Source organism: Mus caroli, chromosome 6, assembly GCF_900094665.2.
Source record: "Mus caroli chromosome 6, CAROLI_EIJ_v1.1, whole genome shotgun sequence".
NCBI classification, from domain to species: Eukaryota; Metazoa; Chordata; class Mammalia; order Rodentia; family Muridae; genus Mus; species Mus caroli.
The window spans coordinates 101958308-101983261 of NC_034575.1; the positions used below are offsets into that span (position 1 = coordinate 101958308).

At 37.4% G+C, this 24954-nt stretch overlaps 1 protein-coding gene across 12 annotated transcripts in view; it reads left to right on the forward strand.

Moving 5' to 3' along the window:
• The window catches only part of Cntn4 (contactin 4), a 990533-nt gene that overhangs the window by 721566 nt on the left and 244013 nt on the right, over positions 1–24954 (forward strand). For all 12 annotated transcript variants that reach the window (XM_029478673.1, XM_029478674.1, XM_029478666.1 and 9 more), the window contains one exon: positions 3087–3182. In XM_029478673.1, coding sequence (XP_029334533.1) covers positions 3087–3182 — 96 coding nt within the window. The remainder of the gene's footprint in view (positions 1–3086; positions 3183–24954) is intronic.

The window sequence follows — 24954 nt, forward strand, 5'->3', positions numbered from 1 at the left end:
CAAACTTTATATGCCCCAATATAGGGGAATGCCAGGGCCAAAAGAATGGGAATGGGTGGGTAGGGAAGTGGGGGGCGCTATGGGGGACTTTTGGGATAACATTGGAAATGTAATTGAGGAAAATATGTAATAAAAATATTTTAAAAAAAAGAAAAAATAATAATGTTTGCTTATGTCTAAATGGATTGAGTATTCTTTATTTTTATGCCACTCTGAAAATTGGATGGGTTAACTACACAAAAATGTAGATGACACATGCTAAGAACCAAACTGTAGGAATTCATTTATTGGGATCCAGTATCTCTTATAAGAATAAAGTTTTAAAATAATTGAAATGTTTTAAAATTCCATGAAAATCTTTATATAAAAATCACTACTTTATTTCCTTTCATATTATTTCCTTAAATAAAGAAAAAAATAGCATTTTCCCCAACCATAACATAGAATCTATTTGTAGTTTTTGGGTATATAGTCCATAGGATTATATACTTGAATGTTTTGTCCCCAATTAGTATAACTATTTGGGAAAGATCACAAGGTGTGGTCCTTTTGGAGGAGGTGTGCCAGTGGGGATAGGCTTAGAGGTTTCAAAAATTCGGGTTCTTTCCCTCTCCCTCCTGCTTGTGGATCACAATTGTCTTAGTCAGGGTTTCTATTCCTACACAAACACCATAACCAAGAAGCAAGTTGGGGAGGAAAAGATTTATTCAGCTCACACTTCCACATTGCAGTCATCACCACAGGAAATCAGGATTGGAACTCAAGCAAGTCAAGAAGCAGGAGCAGATGCAGATGCAGATGCCATGGAAGGATGCTACTTACTGCTTTGTATGCCTTGACTTGCTCAGCTGGCTTTCTTATAGAACCCAGGACTACCAGCCCATGGATGGCACCACCCACAATGGGCCCTCCTACCCTTCATCACTAATAGTGAAAATGCCCCACAGCTGGATCTCATGGAGGCATTTCCACTAGGGAGGATCCTTTCTCTATGATAACTCCAGCTTGTCAAGTTGACACACAAAATCAACCAGTATAACAATGAAGACTCTCAGTTACTACTGAAGCGCCCTGCCTCCCTGCCTGCTTCCTGCCATATTCCTTCCCATGGTGGAAATAGACTCTAACTCTCTAGAATAATGAGTCCCAAATTAAACACTTTCTTCAAGAAATGAATTTATCACAATGACCTATTACAGCAATAGAAAAGCTACTAAGACATTTTTGAATGAAAAGCTATACACTACAACATAAATGTAAATTTGGATTCTAGCATTGTTTGGTTTCTTCATGTGCAGACAGTGTGTCTCCTTCATTTAACCCATCTTCCCCCATCACTATAATAGTCTGTGGATTGATGTGATTAGGTCCTGCATTGAAGGAATTGACAGAGATTTTGAGCCAGCATAAGGCAGAATCATCACTCTCACAGTATTTGTGCTCTGGAGGTACCAAGTGAAACTTGTCTAAAAATAACAACAATAAAAACCCTGTATAGGCTTAAGCTTTATCCAGTTTTAAAATAAAACTGCGTGAAGACAAGAAAATATAAGATTGTACAAATGTCCCATGTCCCAATGTGTAGCTTTTAATGTATCCTGAACTTTCCCTGAAACTAAACTGGGTATAAAGCATTGTCAGTTTGGAACTAGGGAAAGGTTGTTCGGGCTCATGTGACCCTATCACTCACAAGTATTATCAGCCTTAGTAGGTTTCACAGTAGGGATAAACAGGCATGATCCTGAGCTCATATGATTGTTATATAATTGCTGTTATCTCTCATGAGGTAATCTTTTCATGGTAAAGCAGCCATTCAAATGGCCAAGGGAGAAGTCAATTTTCTTCTATCCCAGTAGGTACAACTACATGACTTGTAACCTTGTATGACATACTTGAGTCAGAAAAGACTTAAGTCCATAATTGAGTTTTAGATTGCATAATTAGGACAGGAGGGAAAATGAAATAATGAATCCTTCCATGCTCATTATTAAGAGAATTCATATTGGTGACATAGGAGGTGAGAATTCTCTGTCAAAAACCAGCTTCCACTTTATTACATGTATTTTATATCATCCTATTTATTTGCAACTAGTTATTTGTTTCTTCTAGGTACTTTGGGCTCTACTAGGTTCTTTGGGCTATAAATGTCTTCCCTTTCTTTTATAAGTAGAAGTTTCTCCTCAAAATGATGATTACCCACTTTTCAATATTTAAAAACAGATAAGAATTCAAAATGATCTGTTTTAATTCCAAATACATCTGTGTATACTGTACTTATATATACATGTACACATACATGTACACATACACATACATAAACATATAATGTGTACATAGAAGAATAGAATCTAATAATCCCAGCCCCTGGAAGAGTGCAGCATAAGGGCATAAGGATAGTGTATTTCAGATTGTGAGTTCAAGGCCAGCTTGGACTATATCTCAGGACTGTAACTAAGAATCGTAGTAAGGCGTGCTCAGATACACACACATACACACAAACACATACACACATATGTTTATGTATGTATATACATACATATATATATAGATAGAGAGAGAGAGAGAGAGAGGAGTTTAATATCTATAAAGAAAATATCATTGCATAAAATAGATCTGTGAAATGAAATGAACAGAAACAAGAGATTGTATAATAACAATGACACTTAGCTACAGGAGGTCATACAAATTTCAGTTTCTTTGCCTAAGTTGGTAATGTCTAGTGGAGTTTTCAAGAATGATATAAGTGTTTTTATGTGCATTACCCAATGTGGTCTGTGGTTATTGAGTACTCAAAAATCGACTAGTGTTATCTGAGGAACTAAATTACACACTTAATTTTAGTTATTCTGAGTCAAAATAGACACAAAAGGAAAGTGCCTGCTTTATTGGACAATTTAGCAAGGGAATGGGAGTAAAGGAAAATATTGATAAAAGTTTCAGTATCAGTTAATCAGAATTTCCCTGGTTTAAGTGCAATCCAAATTTTTATTTTTCAGCACAACTACCTTCTTGGAAATTGTCATAGTGCCCCATGGTACCTTAGGGCTGTAAAGCTTAAATGTGTTTTCCTTCATTTCTCCCAACAGATCTTGAAAACTTTAAGACAAGAACAAGAAGCACTGTGTCAGTCCGTCGAGGTCAGGGAATGGTCCTTCTGTGTGGCCCGCCACCCCATTCTGGAGGTACAGATACATGTGTCTACGTGTGCACATTTCACTGGCTGATACCTTTCTTGAAGAATGTTTTCCCTCTTGATACCAACTGAGGGGACAGTATCATTCATAGTGATTTCCATAGTCCTTCTATGTAAAAGCTGTTATGAATTCTCATATAATTAGAATCAGAAAATATAAGACTGTACAAATGTCCCATGTCACCATATGCCTGGCACAAAGGAAAAGATGTCCATGTCTGTCAGAGTCAGAATCCTCTCGTTTGGTCAGGTGATGTAGCTAGACTTTGAGTACCTCTTCTGTCTGTGCAGGTTAAAAGAAAAAGATGGTGCTTAGCCATTTTCTCCTATGCTCTGTCTGCGAAGGGATCTATGGACTGTCCACATTAAGCTTCTGTAACCAAATATGTGTGCTTTGATTTTCTATATCAACAGTAACTTTCCAGCACTCTGGATACCAGCTGTGTATGCAGGGATTTACTTCTATTCGGTACAACTGCCTAGACTTAGCATCAGATCCCACAAATAAAAAGGCTCAGATACGTGAGGCTACTCTACCTCCAGGGCCAGGAGCAGCTAACTTGCTAATCCCCAGTGTTTCCTGCCAGCTCCTCCTAAGTCAGGTGTAGTGATAGTCTATAACTGTTACCATAACTAAGGAAATAGTTAATCACATCTAGGGGCATAGGACACTAAGAAATCCAGTATTTTAAGCAGTCACCTCATTCCCTGAGAAATGTTGTGGTTATGTTCATAAAGAATAATACTGAAAAATGCCAAGCAAAAGTTATCACACATTTAGGGTTAAGTAGTGATACTAGAATTTCACTAAGGATATTTTATGTGTGATTATTTTGTCTGAATGTATATGTGCACACATATATCTAGTTTTTGAGATCAAAACTTGGTTTCAGGTTCCCAGAATTAAAGTTACACACTTTTGTGAGCTGTCATGTAGGTCCTGAGTGTCAAACCTGGGTCCCCTTCAAGAGCAGCCATGGCTCTTAACTGCTGAGTTTCCATTTCAATGATGAACTTGATAAACTCAGTGGATGGAAAGCTGGCTGAGCAGGTAGGAGCACCAGAGAACACACGTTCAATTCCCAACATCTACACAGTGGCTCATAGTCAGTTTCAGATGATCTAAACTCTCTTTTGGCTTTCTTAGGAACCAGGAATTCCTGTAATACATGAATATATATGAAGTCAAAACACTCATACATGTAAAATTAAAGCAAAGAAATATTTTCTATATAAAAGATTGATAATATCTATTCTTGGGAAATATGACTTAGTTTATCTACTATCACGATCCCATAAAATTTTTGTTTGACATTTGTGGCTGAAAGAGCAAACTTTGAAAATTGCTGTTTGAAACTACTATTTCTTTCTTGTATTCAAAATTGTAACTTCTTTTTGTGTAATAGGCACTCACAACGAGTATATGCACGTGTGCATGTGTATGTGTGTGTGCATGTATGTGTACACAAGGTGGTGGGTCAACCTTAGGGCATTCCTTAGGAGATACCCACCTTAGTTTGCTAAATGTTTTGTTTGTTTGTTTATTGTGATCTATTTTGAGACAGGGTTTCTCTTGGGTCTGGAGATTTCAGGCAGGCTAGGTTCACTGACCAAAGATCCACAGGCACCCACCGGTCTTTGGCTCCCTAGCAGTAAAATGATGATATACCCCATCACAAAGCTTTTTTTCTGGGTTCTGGAGTTCACAGGTAGATAATCCTTGAGCTTCTTTGGTAAACTCAACAACTGAGACAAGTCTCACCTCTGTAACTTCCTTTTTAATCTGTCACATTTACCATTTCCAGCAGAGAAAACAATTAGTGAGAAGGCTTGAAAGCTTGCAGTTGGAGACCAAGCACACTGCTTGACAGAAAGCAGCAAGCAAAACCTGTCTGAGATACGGGATTGTTAGGGCTTCTTTCTGGGGCTTGCGTATTTGAAAAGGAGACTTGTTCCTTAGGAATTCTTTTTCTTACAAATGAAATCAGAAGTGCTAAGCTTACAGACGCAAGGGCTATTCCTGGTTCTGATTCAAATCACTATCTTAAATTGCGCAAATATTTTGAAATCTCCAGGCCTCGCTCTTCCTGTCTTGTAAGAGAAGAATTCACAACAAATCTCTCAGATCCCTTTTAGTCACATTATACCATAATTATAACTCAATAAATGCTAATGAATGTCTTTATTAAGTGTTTTTACATTGTTGGGGCCTATCCTTTTTTTAAAGAAACCATTAATATCAACATGTATTTTGATTCTGGTGACATTTGTTCAAACTAGCACTCATAAATACGTAATCTGATTAAACTAAAGATGGGGAGTTTTGCTAATTTTTCTATGAGCACCTTGACAGTATTAAGCTTCAGAAACCTGACAGCGACTCCAATGATTCCTCTTAGAGGTGTATCTTCAGTATACTTCCCTTCCCTGGTGTAATGGTAGCACTGAAAAGGACGCAACATGATGGAGTGAGGGGGCTGCATTGCCTGAAGATGAGGTGCCTAACTCCTTCCCTCTTCCCACAGAGAAAGTTATTAAAAATTGCCACAGACTACTGAAATATGTCTGTCTCCATTGACAGCAGTCAGCATCTCTGAAATCTCCTTCCTTGAGCTGTTCTGACATTCTTGACAGTCTTGAGGGTGAAAGACAAGGAAATAAATATTCTCATTATGGGCTCTATTAGAAGCCATGCACACAGTAATGCTGTGAACAAGACAGGCGCAGCCTGAAAAATTTCAAGAAAACAACAAAGAACATCTTGAAGGTTGTGAGGGAGCATGTCAGACATCTATCTGTTTTGTCCAGTAGAGTTAATGATTATCTGATCAAATCTCTCTTCCATTCAGAAACCTCCAAATGCAGGCTGTAGTTACAATTTTCTCGTGCTTTTTTACAACCTGAATGCCACCTAAAAGCTGGCAGAATAACCAAAAGCTACCAGACCTACTGGGCATTTTTGACTTACCATATATCCTAGTTTCAGTTGTAACATAGTATGCAGGGGGAAGGAAATGAGTCAGGCTCTTACTGTATCAGTGGGGGGGGGGTACTCACTAAAGCCATGAAATGTGCTGTAAGGGACACCGCCTTTGAAAAGCATTCATTTTCAGACCTTCATTCCGTAACACAAAAATAAACAGCAAATAATCATCTTGAGAAACATATATTTCCACTGTTCTGTCACTGTGGTAGCATCATTTTCATATATATATGCATACACACACACACACATATGCATGTCACTACATAGATTTTTTAACATTAAATGGGATGTAGTCCCTGAAAAATAAATGAGTTTGATGTATTCTGGCTGTCCTTGGGTGCTCTTTTGTATTAGAAACAGACATCAGTGACTTCAGGAAGGTTCTCTTTAATTCTGCCACCCAGTGTATCATTTGGCACCAGAAATTCATGACCTTTAGCCAAGCTCTCATTAAATAGGATTAAAATGAGGTGTTTTGTGATGATTCCTTCTAATGTAATTAAGTCCCCAGGTTATTCATCCTTGAAATCTATCAACTACTTTTGAAGGGAGATTTGGGTCTTTTTCTATGCCACCAAGGTCCTCGCTACTCAAAATCAGCAGAGATCTCACCTGGGAATTTATAATAAGGGCAAACGCTCAGACCCCACTCAGGGCCAGTTGAACCAAATCTTACTTTTAATGAGATCTCCCACTGTTCACATGCACACTGAAGTTTGAGAAACCCAGAGCTGCTTCTCTGGTTCACACATACATGCACACACACACATACACACACACCTTACCACTCTGGCCAAGACTAGACAGGTAGCTTTTAAGTTATCTAGGTAATCTATTATGGCAGTAAGTGGCCAACCATTTCTCAAGGATAATCTGATTCCATAGATCTGTCGTTGAGTCCCCCCAGTATATCATTGTACAGAGCTGAGGTTAACTCTGATGCAGCACTAGATTGGAGATCCAGTCCCTTTGATCGTGTTCTACAAAACCAGTGTAGGGCCAACCCTGCTGGGGTGGAACCCTTTGATTCCACATCACTCAAGCCGAATTGCTGAACATTCCTTATATAAAAATATATTTAGGGCTGGAAAGGTGAGTCAGTGGGTAGCATGATTCCTATGTAAGTCTGAGACCCTGAACTTCAGTCTCTATACCTACATAAAATGGGGTGCAGTGGAGTGTTCTATAACTTCAACACTGGTGTGTGTATGTGTGTGTAGAGGATGATGGATCCTGCAGGCTCACTGGCTATTCAGTCTAGTCAAAGTGGAGACTTCCAAGTTCAGTGAGAGACCATGTCTGAACAAATAAGGTGATGAGTGATGAAAGAAGACACTTGAAGTCAACCTGTGGTCCCCCTCTGAATTTACACCCATGGGACATACTCATACAAGGACATGAACATGTCACATATAATTTTTTAAGACTTTAAAATAAAGTGTGGAATTATATGACCTTAGATTTTTATCTTTGCTTTCATGTATTCTTTTGTTTACAGATAAGAAAAATTAATGTCTACCATTATCACAACCTAGTTATTCATCTTCAGGAATAATGTTTTGTGATCCGGCATCTATTGCTAAATTGCTACCAGTCAGTCTGGCTTCCAAGAGTTTAAAAAAAGGAATAAAATCATCTGGTTCTACTACTAAAGCTGTTTTCATTTTAGAGACATTAGCTAGTCTTTTGTTTGTTAGATCTTTGTGCACAGAGCACACTCCCAGTAAAGTTAGATTCCATTCCCAATACATCAGACACATATACATACAGCAGACCATCTGTGGAATTCTTCATGGTGTTTATACTGCCTTAGTTTACATTCTATATTCTCTTGATGCTCATAATAGGCACAAGCACATGCAGTTTATCAATAAGGAGGAGAAAGCAAAGTGATTATGTGAAGACACACAATGGTCAATGTCAATGTTACTATAGACCAGGACACATCACCTTTTTATAAATATCAAAGTGGAAATGTGTTTTGTCATCTCCATGCTAGGAATCTTTGGGCTCTATCCTAAGCCATTTAAGTCCAAATTTCTTGGAGACACAGATCCTTTCTGACAACCATGGACAAACTTCTATACATGATCTAATACATAGCCAGACTATAAAACCAATGTCTATACATTATAAAAATTGACACCTGACCCAGGAAAACCTTTCTGTTGCAAGCCTCCCCAGGACACTGTAATTTCTCCTTGATCTGGGCATATCCACATGGATTATCCTCAGAGCTCTAGAAGAATCCCCACTGTGGCTACTTCAGATGGACTATTCTGTGATCACTAAAGGACAAAGCAAAGATGGAAAAGTGGGACAGTCGTGGTGTAGTTCTTCCTCTCTCTTATTACCCTGCTGCGGACTTAAGCTGATTATGTGCTTTCTGTGAGCCACATTTCCTCAGTTCAGCTTCTGTTTCTATCCTGTCATAGCTACTCAGCTTTCAGCACCAACATGCTATTCTCAGGATTAGATGTGTCCAGTTATGGGCTCAGTCCAAGCTAGGCTGATGTGTTTCTGATGCAGGAGTAAGTAATCTTACTGTGCTAAAATTTAATATCCTCTGAAGCCAGAGTAATCACAGGGACACCTACACTGTAGTCATGCTACCTGACTCTACTTTATACCTTATTCCCAATGCCATCCGCATGAGTGTGCCTGTTATTTGGCAATTCTTTATAGCTTTACATTACCAAATACATGTTGATATGCTTCGAATATCAATCCATTTCATTTACTATAGACATTCAGGTTGCTTCTTGTCTTCATGTCTTACCAAATGATGGAATGGTGTACTAGATCTCATTTTACTAGTGTGTATAGCTGTATCGGGGAGGGGGGTATTGTATACACATTCATGTGTGGAGGCTATGTCAGGATATTGGATATCCTACTTCCATTACTCCTTGCCTTATTCTCTTATGATACAGTCTCTCACTGAGTGAAGCTGGCTAGTGGAAGGCTAGCCACTGTGACCATCCTCTCTTTGCCACCAACAGTGCTAGGGCTACAGGCACATTCATTGTTATGCCCAGATCTTTATACAGATGCTGAGGTTCTGAATTCAGGTCATTATACTTGATGAACAAGCTGTCTCAGCTTCTAAACCCTCTCCTTGCCTTAGGTCCCAATTTGGCTTCATTCTAAAACTTGAACAATAATTCCATGGCTTTTCATTCCACTGTTATTGATATCTATGGTATCTACTTATTGATCCTTGTATGTTGAATCATAACACATATTTAACTTATGCCTGATGGAATCTTGCATTTGCTTGCCATGATTTGAACAACTGACCACATTTCTCAGAAAGTAATCCTTCTACTTTTTTTTTAAAACGTATTTCCTGTCCTTTCTCGCAGGCTCTGATGTTCTCCCATAACTTGGCTCAAAATGTGACTCTCAATTCTTCATACAGTATTAATCCAGCAGAATGGAATTCACCTTTGTCCTATAAACTCAAATGTTAATAGTGTAGGGAGATAAAGAAAATATGGTATTAATTCACACCACTAAAACTTTAGAAACATACTGTTTTATTAACTTTATTTGGTCATTTTTATGTGCTTAAGCATAAAGTCAACAAATGACTTCTTAAAATATATATGGCTTTTGACTTAACCCTCATGTAACAACTCAAAGGCAGGCATAGACTTTAAAGCTAAGTCTCCCGAGTGATTCATCTAGGGTTCACATCTATTATTAACACAAAGTGGCTGTGCTCTGTTGTAGCTTTATTAAAATGCTGATTTAGCCATTTCTCTTAGATTTGATAGTTGTTCTCTAAGACTCAAAATGACAGTTGAGGTAAACTCTGCCATAGTTTCCATGCTTGTTAATGAAAGTGTACATTGTTATGTTTGCATATTCTATTAATGGTATCTGCATTCTATTTCATTTTCTTATTTAAAAAAAAAACAGGTATTATATAAACATAAGAGAAGCCATGATCGTGTGTGTGTGTGTGTGTGTGTGTGTGTGTGTGTGTGTGTGTTACTGGCAATTGTACCTAACTCTTTGAACATGCAGGGCAAACTGCTCTGCCAATGAGCTATATTCCCAGCTTCCAGGATATTTTAAGTAATTTAAAATATTTTTAATAATGGTGAACTTTTTTTTACCCTTTTTTATTAGATATTTTATCAATTACATTTCAAATGCTATCCCTAAACCCCCCTATGCCTTCCCCCTGCTCTGCTCCCTAACCCACCCACTCCTGATTTTTGGCCCTGGCACTCCCCTGTACTGGGGCATATGATCCTCGCAAGGCCAAGGACCTCTCCTCCCACTGATGGCTGACTAAACCATCCTCTGCTACATATGCAACTAGAGACACAGCTCGGGGGACAGGGGTAGTGGTTAGTTCATATTGTTGTTCCTCCTATAGGATTGCAGACCCCTTTAGCTCCTTGGGTACGTTCTATAGCTCCTTCATTAGGGGTCCTGTTTTGAACTGTTTTTAAATAGACTAAAGAATATTGTCTTCCACTTATTTTTATGACGTCTAAAGTGAGCAAAATGTGAGAAGATTTTTAAATGATGATGATGATAACAATTAGTTAATGTCATGAAAGCTGTAATAAACCACACAAAGTGTATTGAATTATGTTCTTTTTCTGGTCATAATGGAATCACTGTTAATTGTGTATGTAGGACAGAATGTAAGGAGACTCCACAATCTACTTTGTCTCATTCTGGGTGCATATATAAGTTTGCATGAGTACTTGTGTGTGTGTGTGTGTGTGTGTGTGTGTGTGTGTGTGTGTGTGTGTGTAGAAAGGGAAATGTCCTCAAATATTGTTAGTTTTCTAAGAACATTTAAATTACAAGGGTTTAATTATGGCCTTAAAAATCATGGTTTGTTGTTGCTTGGACACCACCTAGGTAAACTCTGTTTGGTCTCTATTTCATGTCACCTGGATAGTGATTTTTCTGAGAGATGTCTTAACTCCTGAAAAAAGTATAAGTCACAGCTGGCCAGTGAGCGAAGGCCGAGCCATTGGGAATGGATGATTCAAAAGAGGTTCATTCATCATAGACAAAGAATAGGTTCTTGTAATGTGTACTCAGACATAGGCATGATGTTGCAATACTGCTGCAATACCATTGCATAAGGATTTGAAACTCAGTCAAGCCTAGGTAGAACCAATACTAGCAGTATAATCTATGTGCAATATATATCCTATACTCATTCCTAGTTCTTAGAAAGAGAACCTTACATATCCTCTTAAAGAAATATTCATCTTAATTCAATGAGGTAAACATTTAGTGATAGATAAATACTAGTCAAACTAAAGATAAGTATTATCACTAACATGAGGTATTTTTAGATTTTTAATGGTAAATAATTTTCAGGAAATCTTGTTTGATAGCCCTTAAGTCTTGATACCCCTTAAGTCTAGTATGTTTATGTTAACAATATGAAACTGGGCTCCCTTATTTGAAATATGGCCAGCCAATCCCAACCTTTGTTCTATTACTTTGCCAATTAAAGAGGCCATAAATTGTTAGAGAACTAATCAATGTGTCATAAGGTTGAACAGTTTGCAAATGCAAGATCTTCCATATTCATTAAATCTCCATCTTCACTTCATTGTTGAACAGAACAAGAAGAAACTAAGACTTGCATTGCTCAGGAGTTAGTTGTTATATACATTACAACATGTTATATACATTATAACATGCCAAAACGACGTGGTAGAGTGTTTTCCTGTTCAAGATTATAAGCTACTGGGAGTATCTGTCCATCTACACCATGTGTAGGCTCTATTCTTCTCAGGTATGAGGTTGTATCACTCAAAGGAGTCAACAAATGTTAACGGAAGGGAGAGAGTCCTTACAGGTCTAGAAGAATAATTTACATCATCCCTGTAGAATAAAACAAACAAACAAATAAACAAAAAGAAGGAAAAGCAAAAACAATGAACTGAATAACATCCTGTCAGTTATCTCTAAAGATGGTCCACATGTTCAGCGATGTTCCTCTCATGATCCTTCTCATTGAATTGTTCTGCCAACTCATTCTGACACAACCTGCATGTTTTATGATGATTCTTTTGAGTGTCTAGATAGCAACAACTGTTCATATACTGGTAAAAACAAAGAACAAACTTATCATTGTGAAAACTATTTTGTGTCCATGGATTAGTTACTCCCAGATCTTATATACCTGAGCCTCCATTTTTTTGTTTTGTTTCATTTTGTTAACCTGCTGGCTTGGTTTCTAAGAGATGTCCAAGAGTAACAGGTTTCATACTTTGTGCCTTCATTCTGCATTTTCCTTCTGATAACAGGGATTTAAGATGCTTGAGTGGTTACAGCAAGTGCCAGGTTATAAAGTTAGAAATTGAGTCATGTAGGTTAATGAATAGCTATTGAAACAATACAATGGAGAGGATCATTTCCTTAAAAATAGAATATATATATATATATATATATATATATATATATATATATATGTATGAACATCTTTTCTACCTCTCTTGATCCTTCTTTGTTTTATGTAAATAATTCCATGTCCTTTATTGGGAAGAAAACAATGATTGTATTTAATTAGTGATTGCCTCAATTATCCACTTTCTCTCCTTGACAATTATTATATACTTAAAGCATAGGCACTTTTAAAATGTTTTCTATATAGATTGAAGCTCAAATTAGGAATGCCTCTATTTTTGTTTTAAGCTTACTCATTCCCACATTCCATACCTGCAAAAATATCAAAGAGATTGTTTGCAGTTTAATTTTTAGAACTTAAGGCTCACTGATCAATCAGACAAACAAATGCAATACCTAAAGGAAATGGCAATTTATAAAGTGAATTTTTTTTTACTGTGAGGCTGAATGATGAACAGGTCATTTCAGGAATCCCTCCCACATGCCAATGTTTCTTATGAGGGGCTCCTTACTCTAGAAAGCATCAAGTTGGTTTGTATCACAGGTGCTAGTGTGGACATGAAGTATCTGGTGATGTGAAAACATATTACGTTTCCAGTAGAGTGCTGCCAGGGATGAGCCAGCCAAAACAGAACAAATGATCAATGTTGATCCTTCAACAACAGGAGCCTGACTGAGCATCTCTAAATAAGCAGTGGACATTCACAGCGGGATCCATGAGAACCACTCTTGTTTTAATGCTTGGTAGAAATAGTCCTCCTGACTCTCAGCTAGAAAAAAGAAAGAACAAAAGAAATGAGTAGTTCTTTTGACACATTTTTTCAGCAGGAAACTAATATTGTCGAGTCATTGTATCACATATTATTATAGTGAATTACACGGAATAATGAGAAATTGTTGACTGGGTTATAAAATTTAGAAATAGTTTCTGGATAAGTGCTCAAAGATGTAATGTTTTCCAGAGTCAAAAATCTAGATCTTCTAAATCTTAGGCTCAAGTAAGAAGTTAACCAATTTTCTTCATTATTAAATTTTGATTAATATACAAAGAAAATAGGTTTTAATATAAAATTTTTACACATAAATATCATGATAGATAACATAATAGATTAACAGCAAATGTTAAAGGCAGGATAAAGCCTTGTGAGTCTATATAGCATCTGAATACTTGTTTTCAAAAATTATTTAATTAACTTGCTATATATCAAAGACAAACAATATGTGTACAAGCAGTTTTCAAATAGGGTCTCAACATGGATCCAAGGCTGTTCTTTAATTAGCAATCTTCCTACTTCAGTCTTATAAGTTAGGGCCCATGGGTACACCAATATAGTTGGCTGCAAACTTAGCTGATTTGAGTTTACCATTTTGGCTTGGGATTTTGGCACTCATAGGTACATAGAATAATTAGAAAAATCCAAATAAAGTGCAGTTCTTATAAAGGACCAATTCTTCTGGCATCATAAACTATGCCAGGTCTTTAATTCATAGCCTGATTCAGAGAATAATCATGCCATGTTAAGTAGGTACTATTCACAAAATAACAGTTATCCATTTCACAGTGAGCCTAGAAAACTTATCCCTTCTCACATTATAACATACTACATTTTTCTCACATTAGTTAGTTGCAGGTTAACACATTATCACAATCTTCACTGTCAAAATGAATCCCTGGAAAAGGGGATGTGTCATAATAATACTCCACAGGAATTCATAAATCCCTATGGCAGGCACAGCTGGATTGGTTGTTACAGTTAGTAATGTAGCATTCTAGATGACAATGAGCTGGCGAGATGGTTCACCCTTCAGAGCACTTGATGTTCTTGCAGAGGATCTGCGTTCAGTTCCCAGCACTCACATGATGGTTGGCTACCATTCGTAACTTCATGTTCTATGCCCTCCATGGGCACCAGACTTGCACATATTGTACATGCATGCATACATGCAGGCAAATTGGTCATACACATAAAATTAAATAACTGTTGTAGATAAAGACATATCTAAAAGCAATTTGGAACGTACATGCTGTTTCATTCTTTCAAGCCAACTCACCCTCCAGGAAAATCCCACCACACTGGAGTTGTACATACCTGCAGTTGAGTGTGCAGTACTTTATACTGAGGGGTGGTTAATTTTAAAAAGGTAAATAATTTGAAAAACAAATTGTAGGTCATTTACGTATCATATTTCTTTATTCTGTGGTTCCTACTTACTGAAAATATAGGCAGATATGACAGCTTTAAGTTCCACATATGAGAAAGATATAGATAAAACTTTCTTTCAAATGTAAAGTTTTAGCTTTTTCAGTACCAATGGTTGTGATGGAGCATATAAATTAGGAGTTCAAGGGTGAAGAGTTTAGAATACCTTGCTGAGTTAAAGTTCGAGACTTTGAGGTACCAGAACCCATGAAGTACCAGACATGTAGAAGACATAGCATATACAAAACTAAGCAACATCGACTGGATCCTCATGCTTTGTGATATATGAAGGTAAACAAATAATCATATTGAGATGTTTGCTCTTGAGTGTTAGAGAAAGAGAGAGGGAGTGAAAGGACAAGAGTCTAGGAACTTGTTGTGAAATAGGAAAATACTGGAGTGTCAAGGATTCCTGTAAGATTTATGAAGTTTAAAGCCTAAGTTTAAGAAAGTAGGAGAAAAAAGAATAAAAGGAAAAATAGTATGTAATGCTTGGGTATGAACATTGTTCCAAACGAGTTGATTTGGGGGACTGTAAAGATGGCTCAGTGATTAAGTGCATGTGCTGCTCTTACAGAGAACCCAAGTTTGGTTGTTAGCTCCCAGATCAGGCAACCCACATCCACTTGTAACACCAACTCTGAGGAGTTCAATGTCTTCTTCTGGCCTCCACAAACACCACTATGTGTATGTGTGTGCGCGCGCGCACACACACACACACACACACACAATTAAAAGTAACGAATCATATTTTTAAAGACATTGCCATAGCATATTAGAATGGGATTCAAGACTGTGTCCTATCCTATCATTGCTTCTCTGACTGTTACCAAATCACTAATGGCCAGATGATAGTAATTCAAAAACAGAAATGCCTGTCAACGTATGTCAAACTTAACATCTAACATAAGAAGTCTGACAGCTCAGTGTAGTCATTTTGTGAAAGCAAAATGACATGTCCTTTGATAGTTGGAGAACTAAAAACCTAGATAGAATGATAACATGTGTTCATAAACAGTGAAATTTTAAAAAATTCATGGTGAAATCAGGAGATATTCTGTGATAACAGGAAATATGAGACTTTTACTCAAGATACAAAACACAACCAAGAACGACGTGTTCAGAGGGTGCTACCAGAAGATGAAGGATGAGGGAAAGACTTGTCCATGTAATATGTCCAACTTAGTACAAAGGAAGAAAAAAAGAAAGAAAAAAAAACATGGATTCTATGTATGAAAGAATGATGCTAACATAAAGAGTTGCTGATAATATAAAATGGGGCTTAAAGGGAGCTGGCAAAGTTTAGAAAGAATTAAAGTCTGCAATGCAGAGTCAGTAAAAAGTCAAATGAACATTACAGAAAATTGAATTAGTGATAAGCATGACTTACTAGATAAGTTTTTAATACAAAATTCAGTATGAGAGCATAATGATCAGAAACTTCATAAATATGGAAATGGGGGAATAAAGTTCCAATTTATGTGTCATCAAAGTAATTGATAAAGACATAGACTCAGCATATATGTGGTATCCTGTCATTTAATGCCCTGACCTATTTAACATTCCATTGCAGTTTATCCCCATTTTGAGTAGTAGAGTAGTGAAATTTTCTCCTCTTTCAGGGAAAGTAAAACATTACTAATATTATTTTAATAAATAGAAAATATAAAGATCCAGAAGTAGAGGAAATATAAACTGACATGGTTTTCAACTTTTCAACTTTAGAAAACAGTAAAATCATTTTAGTAATGAATTAGTGACATAGTCTAGTGTTAGAGTTCCTGCGTAGCATGAATATGGCCTTGGGTACAATTGCCAGAACCATTAAAACCTAGTAATAGGTATAGTCTAATCAGAGAAAATTAAAGATGAACACAACAAGGCATGCTTGAAAAGCTACAGAAAATAAGTAACACTATATACCTTACTACAAAAGAGCTAAATATTTAATTTATACATTAAACCCAGCAAGCTCAGAGCTGGGCATACGTGTTTTCTAACAAAAAGGTAAAGGCATACAATACTTATTTCACTAAAAACAGATTTGTATTTTCCAATATAAATCTTACTAATATACAATTAGGAGTGCATTACACAATTATAAAATCACTTAATTACGAAAAGGTAATTTCATCCCAAATCCTAATCACCATGAAGAAATTTTATTTGCATTATTTAGCACATAAGGTTTCAAAGATAAAACTACTAACTGAGATATACAATGAGAAATTTCTAGAGCATACTTGTTATTTAATTTTGTTGATCAAGTAAAGAAAGTAAAGATGTGAACAATTTTAATATTGTGATAAGGCTATTCTTTTTAATGTAATGCATGTGAACTAAAAATTTTTGTAGTTGTGTGATACTGCCAACGAAAGCTAGGATACTGCTGATTCTAGGCAAAAACTGAGCCACAGTCACAGGTCTGTTTAACATGTTCCTTTCCTATTACCTATGCAATTCTTACTATAATTGTTCCTATATTAAAATGAAAAGAGAATAAAATTAAAACAGTATTGGATAAGGATAGTTTTTCCATAATGTAATTAAATAAACAACTAGTTATAGAAGACTTTTATGCAAGAACATCACAAGAAATGCAACAAATCAATCTGTGTACATTTTAACTCATAGTTTCATTATCCAAGGTGTCAAAGAAAACAATGTTTCAAGCATGGCACAAGTGAGAATAAATATATCTATACTTGCAGGATGTATAAAAAAATTTATTCTCATGTGACTCCATCTCCTAAAATTTATGGTTAAGAGCTGATAAAAGGATGAGGAAGTGAAGTGGCTATGACATCTACTACCCCAGTGACATCTTTCATGCCAGTCATTGTCAGTGTTGATTTGGCTGAAGGTAACCTGACTAGCTAGATAGGTGCTACTTCATCCCTTGGAACATCATTTGCTTCCTTTTGTTCTTGAAGCTGCTTGGTAGAAGATGATCTTTCCTGAATAGAGGAAGATCAAGAGTTTACAAGTTGGAAGCTGTGCTTCCCAACCTCCAAAACAAGCTCTGAAGAAATCAAAATCTGTAACAAGTATTTGTCTAATAGAGCTACCAGAAGAGAAAAAAACACCACCCAAAAGACATGGACTAAAAGAACATAAAAGAAAAAAATTATCAAAATTAAAGTAGTACATGACATGTTCAAGTGAAGCTTTGAGAGACATAGGAAAATATATTCAAGGCAGCTCACTCCAAATAAAATACAAACTCACACTGTCAAGATGAAAACGAACAAACAATTTTATATAAAAGGCAAAGTCTAAAGAGAAATCTACACAAAATTATTCTATGGCCATTTGAACACGTGTATACATGAATAATCTAGTAAGACCAAACCGCAAATTGGGAACCAGATCAATTCTCACGGAAGGAACTGAACGTTGTCAAGGATTAACTTCTTTCAAGTGTCTTAGGAAATATATTTTATGAGAAAGATCTTTCAATTTTTACAGTAATTCCTTTGCCAAATAATTCATGTCAGAGCAAAGACAAGATGAAACACACAAGTCAGAGGCTTATCATATGAAACTAGATTAATTCTGGCACCCGAACTTGTCAAAGACAGCAAAAGAAGCAATGATGTCACATGTGAATGTTAGGAACACATTGCAGACATGCCAGGCAATATGTTAAATACTTTACAAACACACAGAATCCATCTTAGAGATGGGAAAATCCCGGAAATATTAAGTAAAATTTAAATTCCCTAGCAGTTCATGAACCAATACTTTAGAATGTGTATATATTGTGTAGAATGAGGGAAATTTCAGAGTACAAATAACCCAAAGCAAGTTCCTCTTCCCACCCAAAATAAATAGATAAAACTCCAACCATATTTCAGATTTAAAACAAACAAACAAACAAATATATAAGTTGAAATCCAAACATAGGGCCTGGGAAATGGCTGAGTTCAGAAGGCATTTACTGGGCAAATCTGAGTACTGGACTTTTTGTCTACAGAGACCGTGCAAAACACCATGCACAAGTGGCGCTTGCCTGTAAATACAGTACTCAGGACTCCAAAGCTGGGTAGATAGTCTGGCTGAACTGACAAGCTCGGAGTGTAATTAAGAGATGCCCATCTCAGTAAGTACAGAGGAGAGACATAGAGGAGGACACTTTATGTCAACTTTGGGAATCCACGTGAACACATACACATGTGCAGTGCACACAAACACAAAACCACATGTGTGAACACACACATACTCATGCATGCACGCTAAAAAGTAAAAAGACACTCCTATGACCTGCTAAATGAAAGGGAATCCCACAGCTATTAGAGGGCACAGGGGCAAAAAAGGAATGAAATACAGAGTAGTTCCCAGGGTTTCAGTATGCCACAATTGCTTCTGTGTTGTTTTTGTATGCCAAAAACATTTTTATTCCTAACGTCTTCTTAAAAGAATATGACTGAATTCAGGAGAATCTCTAGTCTGTAGGATGAAGTTTGCCATGACCTCTTAATATTTATTCTCCCAATAAAGCAAAATAAAATAAAATAAAATAAATTAGCCAGACACCTTAGTACTAGCCTTTGCCATGGTGACTGGGCATACTGGTCTCCTACAAGCCACATAGCTCTTTTAAAACTCACTCAGTATAGCCAATTTAAAGTAGCTGTCCTCCTATCTTTCCGTGAGAGACGGGTATCACTAAAAATGCCTGGATTGTCAGTAATCCGCTTTGCTTCTGCCTGGAGCCGTTTGGAATCTCTCCAGGGGTGAGTGTTCAGTGAGATACATTAAATCAGCACTCAGCAATTCTTATACAGCTTGGCTTTCTGTGTTGAATGATACACACATGCACACACACACACACACACACACACACACACACACATACACACACCCCCATATGTGCACACATACAGAGACATGCACATACATACACATGCAAGTGTTTACACACAGTCTCTCTCTCTCTCTCTCTCTCTCTCTCTCTCTCTCTCTCTCTCTCTCTCTNACACACACACACACACACACACACACACACACACACAGGCACACATGTATATGTAGCCCTGTTCCCTGATGGCAAAGCAGCCCAGTTAAGAAAATTGCTTCTGGGTAAGTACATGATGCTAAGGGCCCTGGTTCATTTACAGGTTAGGAAATTTAAGTTCCAGTTGACAAAGCTTTGTCTTTTTTATACTTAACTGAGGAAATGTGAATTTTGTCACTATAAATAAACCTGCAAAATAAAAAGTGAGGAAAGGACAGTCACTTGGTCCAAGGGCTGCAAGCAGGTAACATGGCAAATATGTAGAGTTTATAGGAGATAGCATTCTGTATTTGCTCTCGGCTGGACAACCTTCCTTACGTTCCAGCAAAAGATTATGTGCCCAGCAGTAGTCTTGAAGAGCTGAAAATGCAATTAATATGAGTTTCTTTGACTTCTACTATCATTCCAGAGAGCACATGAACAGTAAAGAATCAAGTGTCAATTAAATGCAAAGGGCCAGAGCTCAGCATGCTATAGTAGGTTGTTCTTTCAGTTTTCCTACTAAGAAAGGCTTTGCTGAAGAAGCCTGCCTCACTAAAGGCACTCCACTGTTAAGAACCACGTGTGACCTCCCCAATTTGGACCTCAGAGTAGATCCATTAATCTTAAAGTATATACGCTTTCATGCAGCTCTACTGAAATGATCACATGACAACGAAGTCCTGTTAAAGAAGTGAACTAGGTAAAACTAAAATTAATCTTCCCTAATCCTAGCTTTAAAAGATCCCACCATCTTTGCTGTGCACAAGTGTCTTTGAACAGAGATGTGGTCACTCTCTTTCATGTACCCTACCATGTTTTCATTCCATTTCCAATAGACACTGCAAATTACAATATAAATGGATTATCCCAAGGCAAATGAAGTGTAGAACAACAGTTCCTTTTGTCTATAGGAGAAATAGTTTTGAGAGTCTGTTGACAGATTCATAGAATGTGTTTGCCTTTGAGACTTGATGCTTTGTGTAGGGGAAAATAAATGAAGAAGCGTTTTGGGTGTTGGTCCTAGCATGTGTAATTTATGCTTGGCTTATGTGAGCTGTTACCTCTTAATCACCCAGGAGCCCCAGATCTTGAAGTGAACTAATGATCCCCTGCTGACTACCTGTTCTACTTGTAGTTCTGCCTTCAACACATCTGTCAGCACTGCTTCCCAAGGGGACTGTGCTCAAGTTGGAAAGGCTGCCACTTTGCATTAACTACTCTGAGACTTCCGCCATTAATAACGAACCATTTCTCCATAAGGCATGAATCCCTCACACCAAAACCCTGTGCTTCTCCTCTTATGTGCCACTGGGCCTGTCATATGAGAGACAGGCAGAGAAGAGACATATGCATCTGTAACTCATAGGGGGTTCATAAAATCTAAACCAGGAAGATTATTCTCTCAAATGATATTCCCGGAAATGCTAAGTGATGAGTGAGTGTCGAACTAATGACATTCTTTCCCTAGTTGCTGACAGTTAATATATATATATATATATATATATATATATATATATATATATCCTCACATATACACAGTGCCACACAGATCCTAAATTTTTGTTTCATAGATATATTTCTATTCTTATGTTGTATCCCTGGAGAGAAAGCCCAATTATTTGGAAAGAATTATTCTTGTGGAGCAATTGTCCTATAATGTGACAACTATGTTGTCAACATCAATTTTCCAATTAATGGCTTAAAAAATTCTCTGAAGTAAATCAAAAATATTTTTAAGTATTTCATTATTTGGACTGGATTTTTATTATCAAATTACACTAAATGCAAGTAAAAAGAGTTGGTTTAGGGCTAGAAAATGAAAATTGAAAGTTTTTTTGTAATCTATAGTACTTTTTTTTCTTAGTGAATTTTATTAGGTATTTTATTTATTTAGATTTCAAATGTTTTCCCCTTTCCCAATTCCATCCAGCCCCAAAACCCACCTGTCCCATTCTCCTTCCTCCTGCTTCTATGAGAGTGCACTGCCCACTCCCACGTCCCTGCTCTCTCATTCCCCTACACTGGAGCATCAAGCCTTCACAGGTCCAAGGGCCTCTTCTCCCATTGATTCCTGACAAGGCCATCCTATGCTACATTTGCTGCTAGAGCCATGAGTCCCTCCATGTGTACTCCTTGGTTGGTGGTTTATACCCTGGGAACTCTTGTTGGTTGAAATTGTTTTCCTATGGGGTTGAAAACCCCTTCATCTCCTTCAGTCCTTTCTCTAACTCCTCCATTGAGGATCCAGTGACCAGTTGAATGGTTGGCTACAAGCATCTGCCTCTGATTATGTCAGGCTCTGGCAGAGCCTCTCTGGAGACAGCTCCTGTCAGCATGCACTTCTTGACATCCACAATAGTGTCTGTGTTTGATGACAATATATGGGTCGGAACCCCAGGTGGAGCAGTCTCTGGATGGCCTTTCCTTCAATATCTGATCCATACTTTGTCTCCATATTTGCTCCAGTGAATATTTTGTTCCCCCTTCTAAGAAGGACCAAACCACACATACTTTGGTCTTCCTTCTTCTTGAGCTTCATGTGATCTGTGAATTGTATCTTGGGTATTCTGAGCTTTTGGTCTAATATACACTTATCAGTGAATGCATACCATGTCTGTTCTTTTGTGATTGAGTTATCCCAGTTAGGACAATTTCTAGTTCCATCCATTTGCCTATGAATTTCATGAATTTGTTGTTTTTAATAGCTTAATAGTACTCCATTGTGTATATGTACCACATTTTCTGTATCCATTCCTCTGTTGAGGGACATCTGTGTTCTTTCCAGCTTCTGTCTATTATAAACAAGGCTGCTATAAACATAGTGAAGCATGTGTTCTGGTGGGGGAAAAAAAACAGCATTTTCAACAAATGGTGCTGGTTCAAGTGGCAGTCAGCATGTAGAAGAATTCAAATTGATCTATTCTTATCTCCTTGTACAAAGCTCAAGCCCTAGTGGGGCAAGAACCTACACATAAAACCAGATACACTGAAACTAATAGAAGAGAAAGTGGGGGAGAGCCTCAAATACATAGGCACGGAGAAAAGTTCTTAAACAGAACACCATTGGCTTATGCTCTAAGATCAAGAATTGACAAATGGGACCTAATAAAATTGCAAAGCTTCTGTAAGGCAAAGGACACTGTGAATAGAACAAAATCGCAACCAAGAGATTGGGAAAAGATCTTTACCAATCCTATATCTCATAGAGGGCTAATATCCAATATATACAAAGAAATTAGGCTCCAGACAATGAAATAACCCTATTAAAAATGGGGTTAAACAAAGAATTCTCAACTGAGGAAACTTGAATGGCCAAGAAGCACCTAAAGAAATATTCAACATCCTTAGTTATCAGGGAAATGCAAATCAAAACAACCCTGACATTCCACCTCACAGCAGTCAGAATGACTAAGATCAAAAACTCAGGTGACATCAGATGCTGGCGAGGATGTGGAGAAAGAGGAACACTCCTCCATTCTTGGTGACATTGCAAGCTGCTACATCCACCTTGGAAATCAGTCTGGCTCTTCCTCAGAAAATTGAACAGAGTATTACCTGAAGAGCCAGCTACACCATTCCTGGGCATCTACCCAAATGATGCTCCAAAATGTATAGTACTTCTTCTTGGTTTAAAAGATACTAACATAAGAATGGAGAGAAGAGAGAAGGGGAGGGGGAAGTAAAAGGGAAAACTGATCAAAGCTAATCGCTAAGACTCTGCATGTGAATGTTTAATTCTCTCTGCAGTCCACTGTTTCTCTTGACATATCCTTTGTGAAGTTGCCATAGGAAATGAAGATCCAAGATAAGTCTCACAAATTTTTAGAGTCCACAGAGCAGTTGAACTGAAGTAAGGCATCCATGAGATGACAGAGAATGGCGAAGAGTCAGCAGATCTACTTAGCATAAATTTCATCAAAGGGGAATAGCAAGTTGTCATTATCAACCCAAGGGTGATTCCTTCTTAGGTTCACTGAGACCATCAAATAAATTGGACTACCCCATGTCACACTTGGCATCTGATTCACTGAACATCTCCAGAGTGGATGACAAGAGAACAGGCCAGATGTTTGTGCTCAGGAGGAGCCCCTAAGTACTCTCAAAGATGATAAAGGCCGTTTTTATTTTTAATTCTGTTTTTCCATGTGTTATCTCAAGAACACATAAACACCAATTTAAAATTCATGTAGGTATGTGTGGAACTCCCTAACATAGACAGTGAGCATCTTTAAAAAATGTTTCTTGTAACATTTTTATAGACTTACATTCCAGAGTTGGCACAAAAAGCTGAGAGGCAAAAGTCACTGCCTATGGAGATGCAAATGTAGTCACTTTTTACCAGACACTGGGTACTAAGGTAACCACAGCATTTTAACCACAGCATCTTTGCCTGCTCACAGAGCAGACATTTTCCTGCATACAGTTCCCGAATACAAAACCCCATTAGATGGCCCATCATAGCTTTATCCCTATAAAAGTATGAGACTGGTCCCACAGTTGCCAGGAGTGTCCTGATCATTCTTTTCTCTTTTTATTTCTTATTTTACTTTCTGTTCCTCCTCACAGTTACACTTGCTTCATCTTCCTCTTTCATTTTTCAGAAAAATCACGCTGTGTATGTTTTTCAATGCTAAGTATTTACAATATTAATTAAGAATAGTAAAGAATAGTAGAATTTTGACAGTATGGTTTTTCCTACTAGTGAGACTCTTCTTGTATTTGTGCTCAGTGACAAGGAGACAGCGAGGCTTCCTTCTCTTCTACTCTGCATTCCCATGCAGAACCACCCATTAAAAAAAAATTTAGTGAGGTAACCCAATCACAAAAGAAGTCACTTGATATGCACTCACTGATAAGTGGATATTAGCCCAGAAACTTAGAATATCCAAGATACAATTTACAAAACACAAGAAAATCAAGAAGAAGGAAGACCAAAGTGTGGGTACTTCATTTCTCCTTAGAATAGGGAATAAAATATCCATGGAAGGAGTTGCAGAGACAAAGTTTGGAGCTAAGACGAAAGGATGGACCATCCAGAGACTACCCCACCCAAGGATTCATCCCATAATCAGTCACCAAACCCAGGCACTATTGCATATGCCAGCAAAATTTTGCTGAAAGGACCCTGATATAGCTGTCTCGTGTGAGGCTATGCCAGTGCCTGGCAAATACAGAAGTG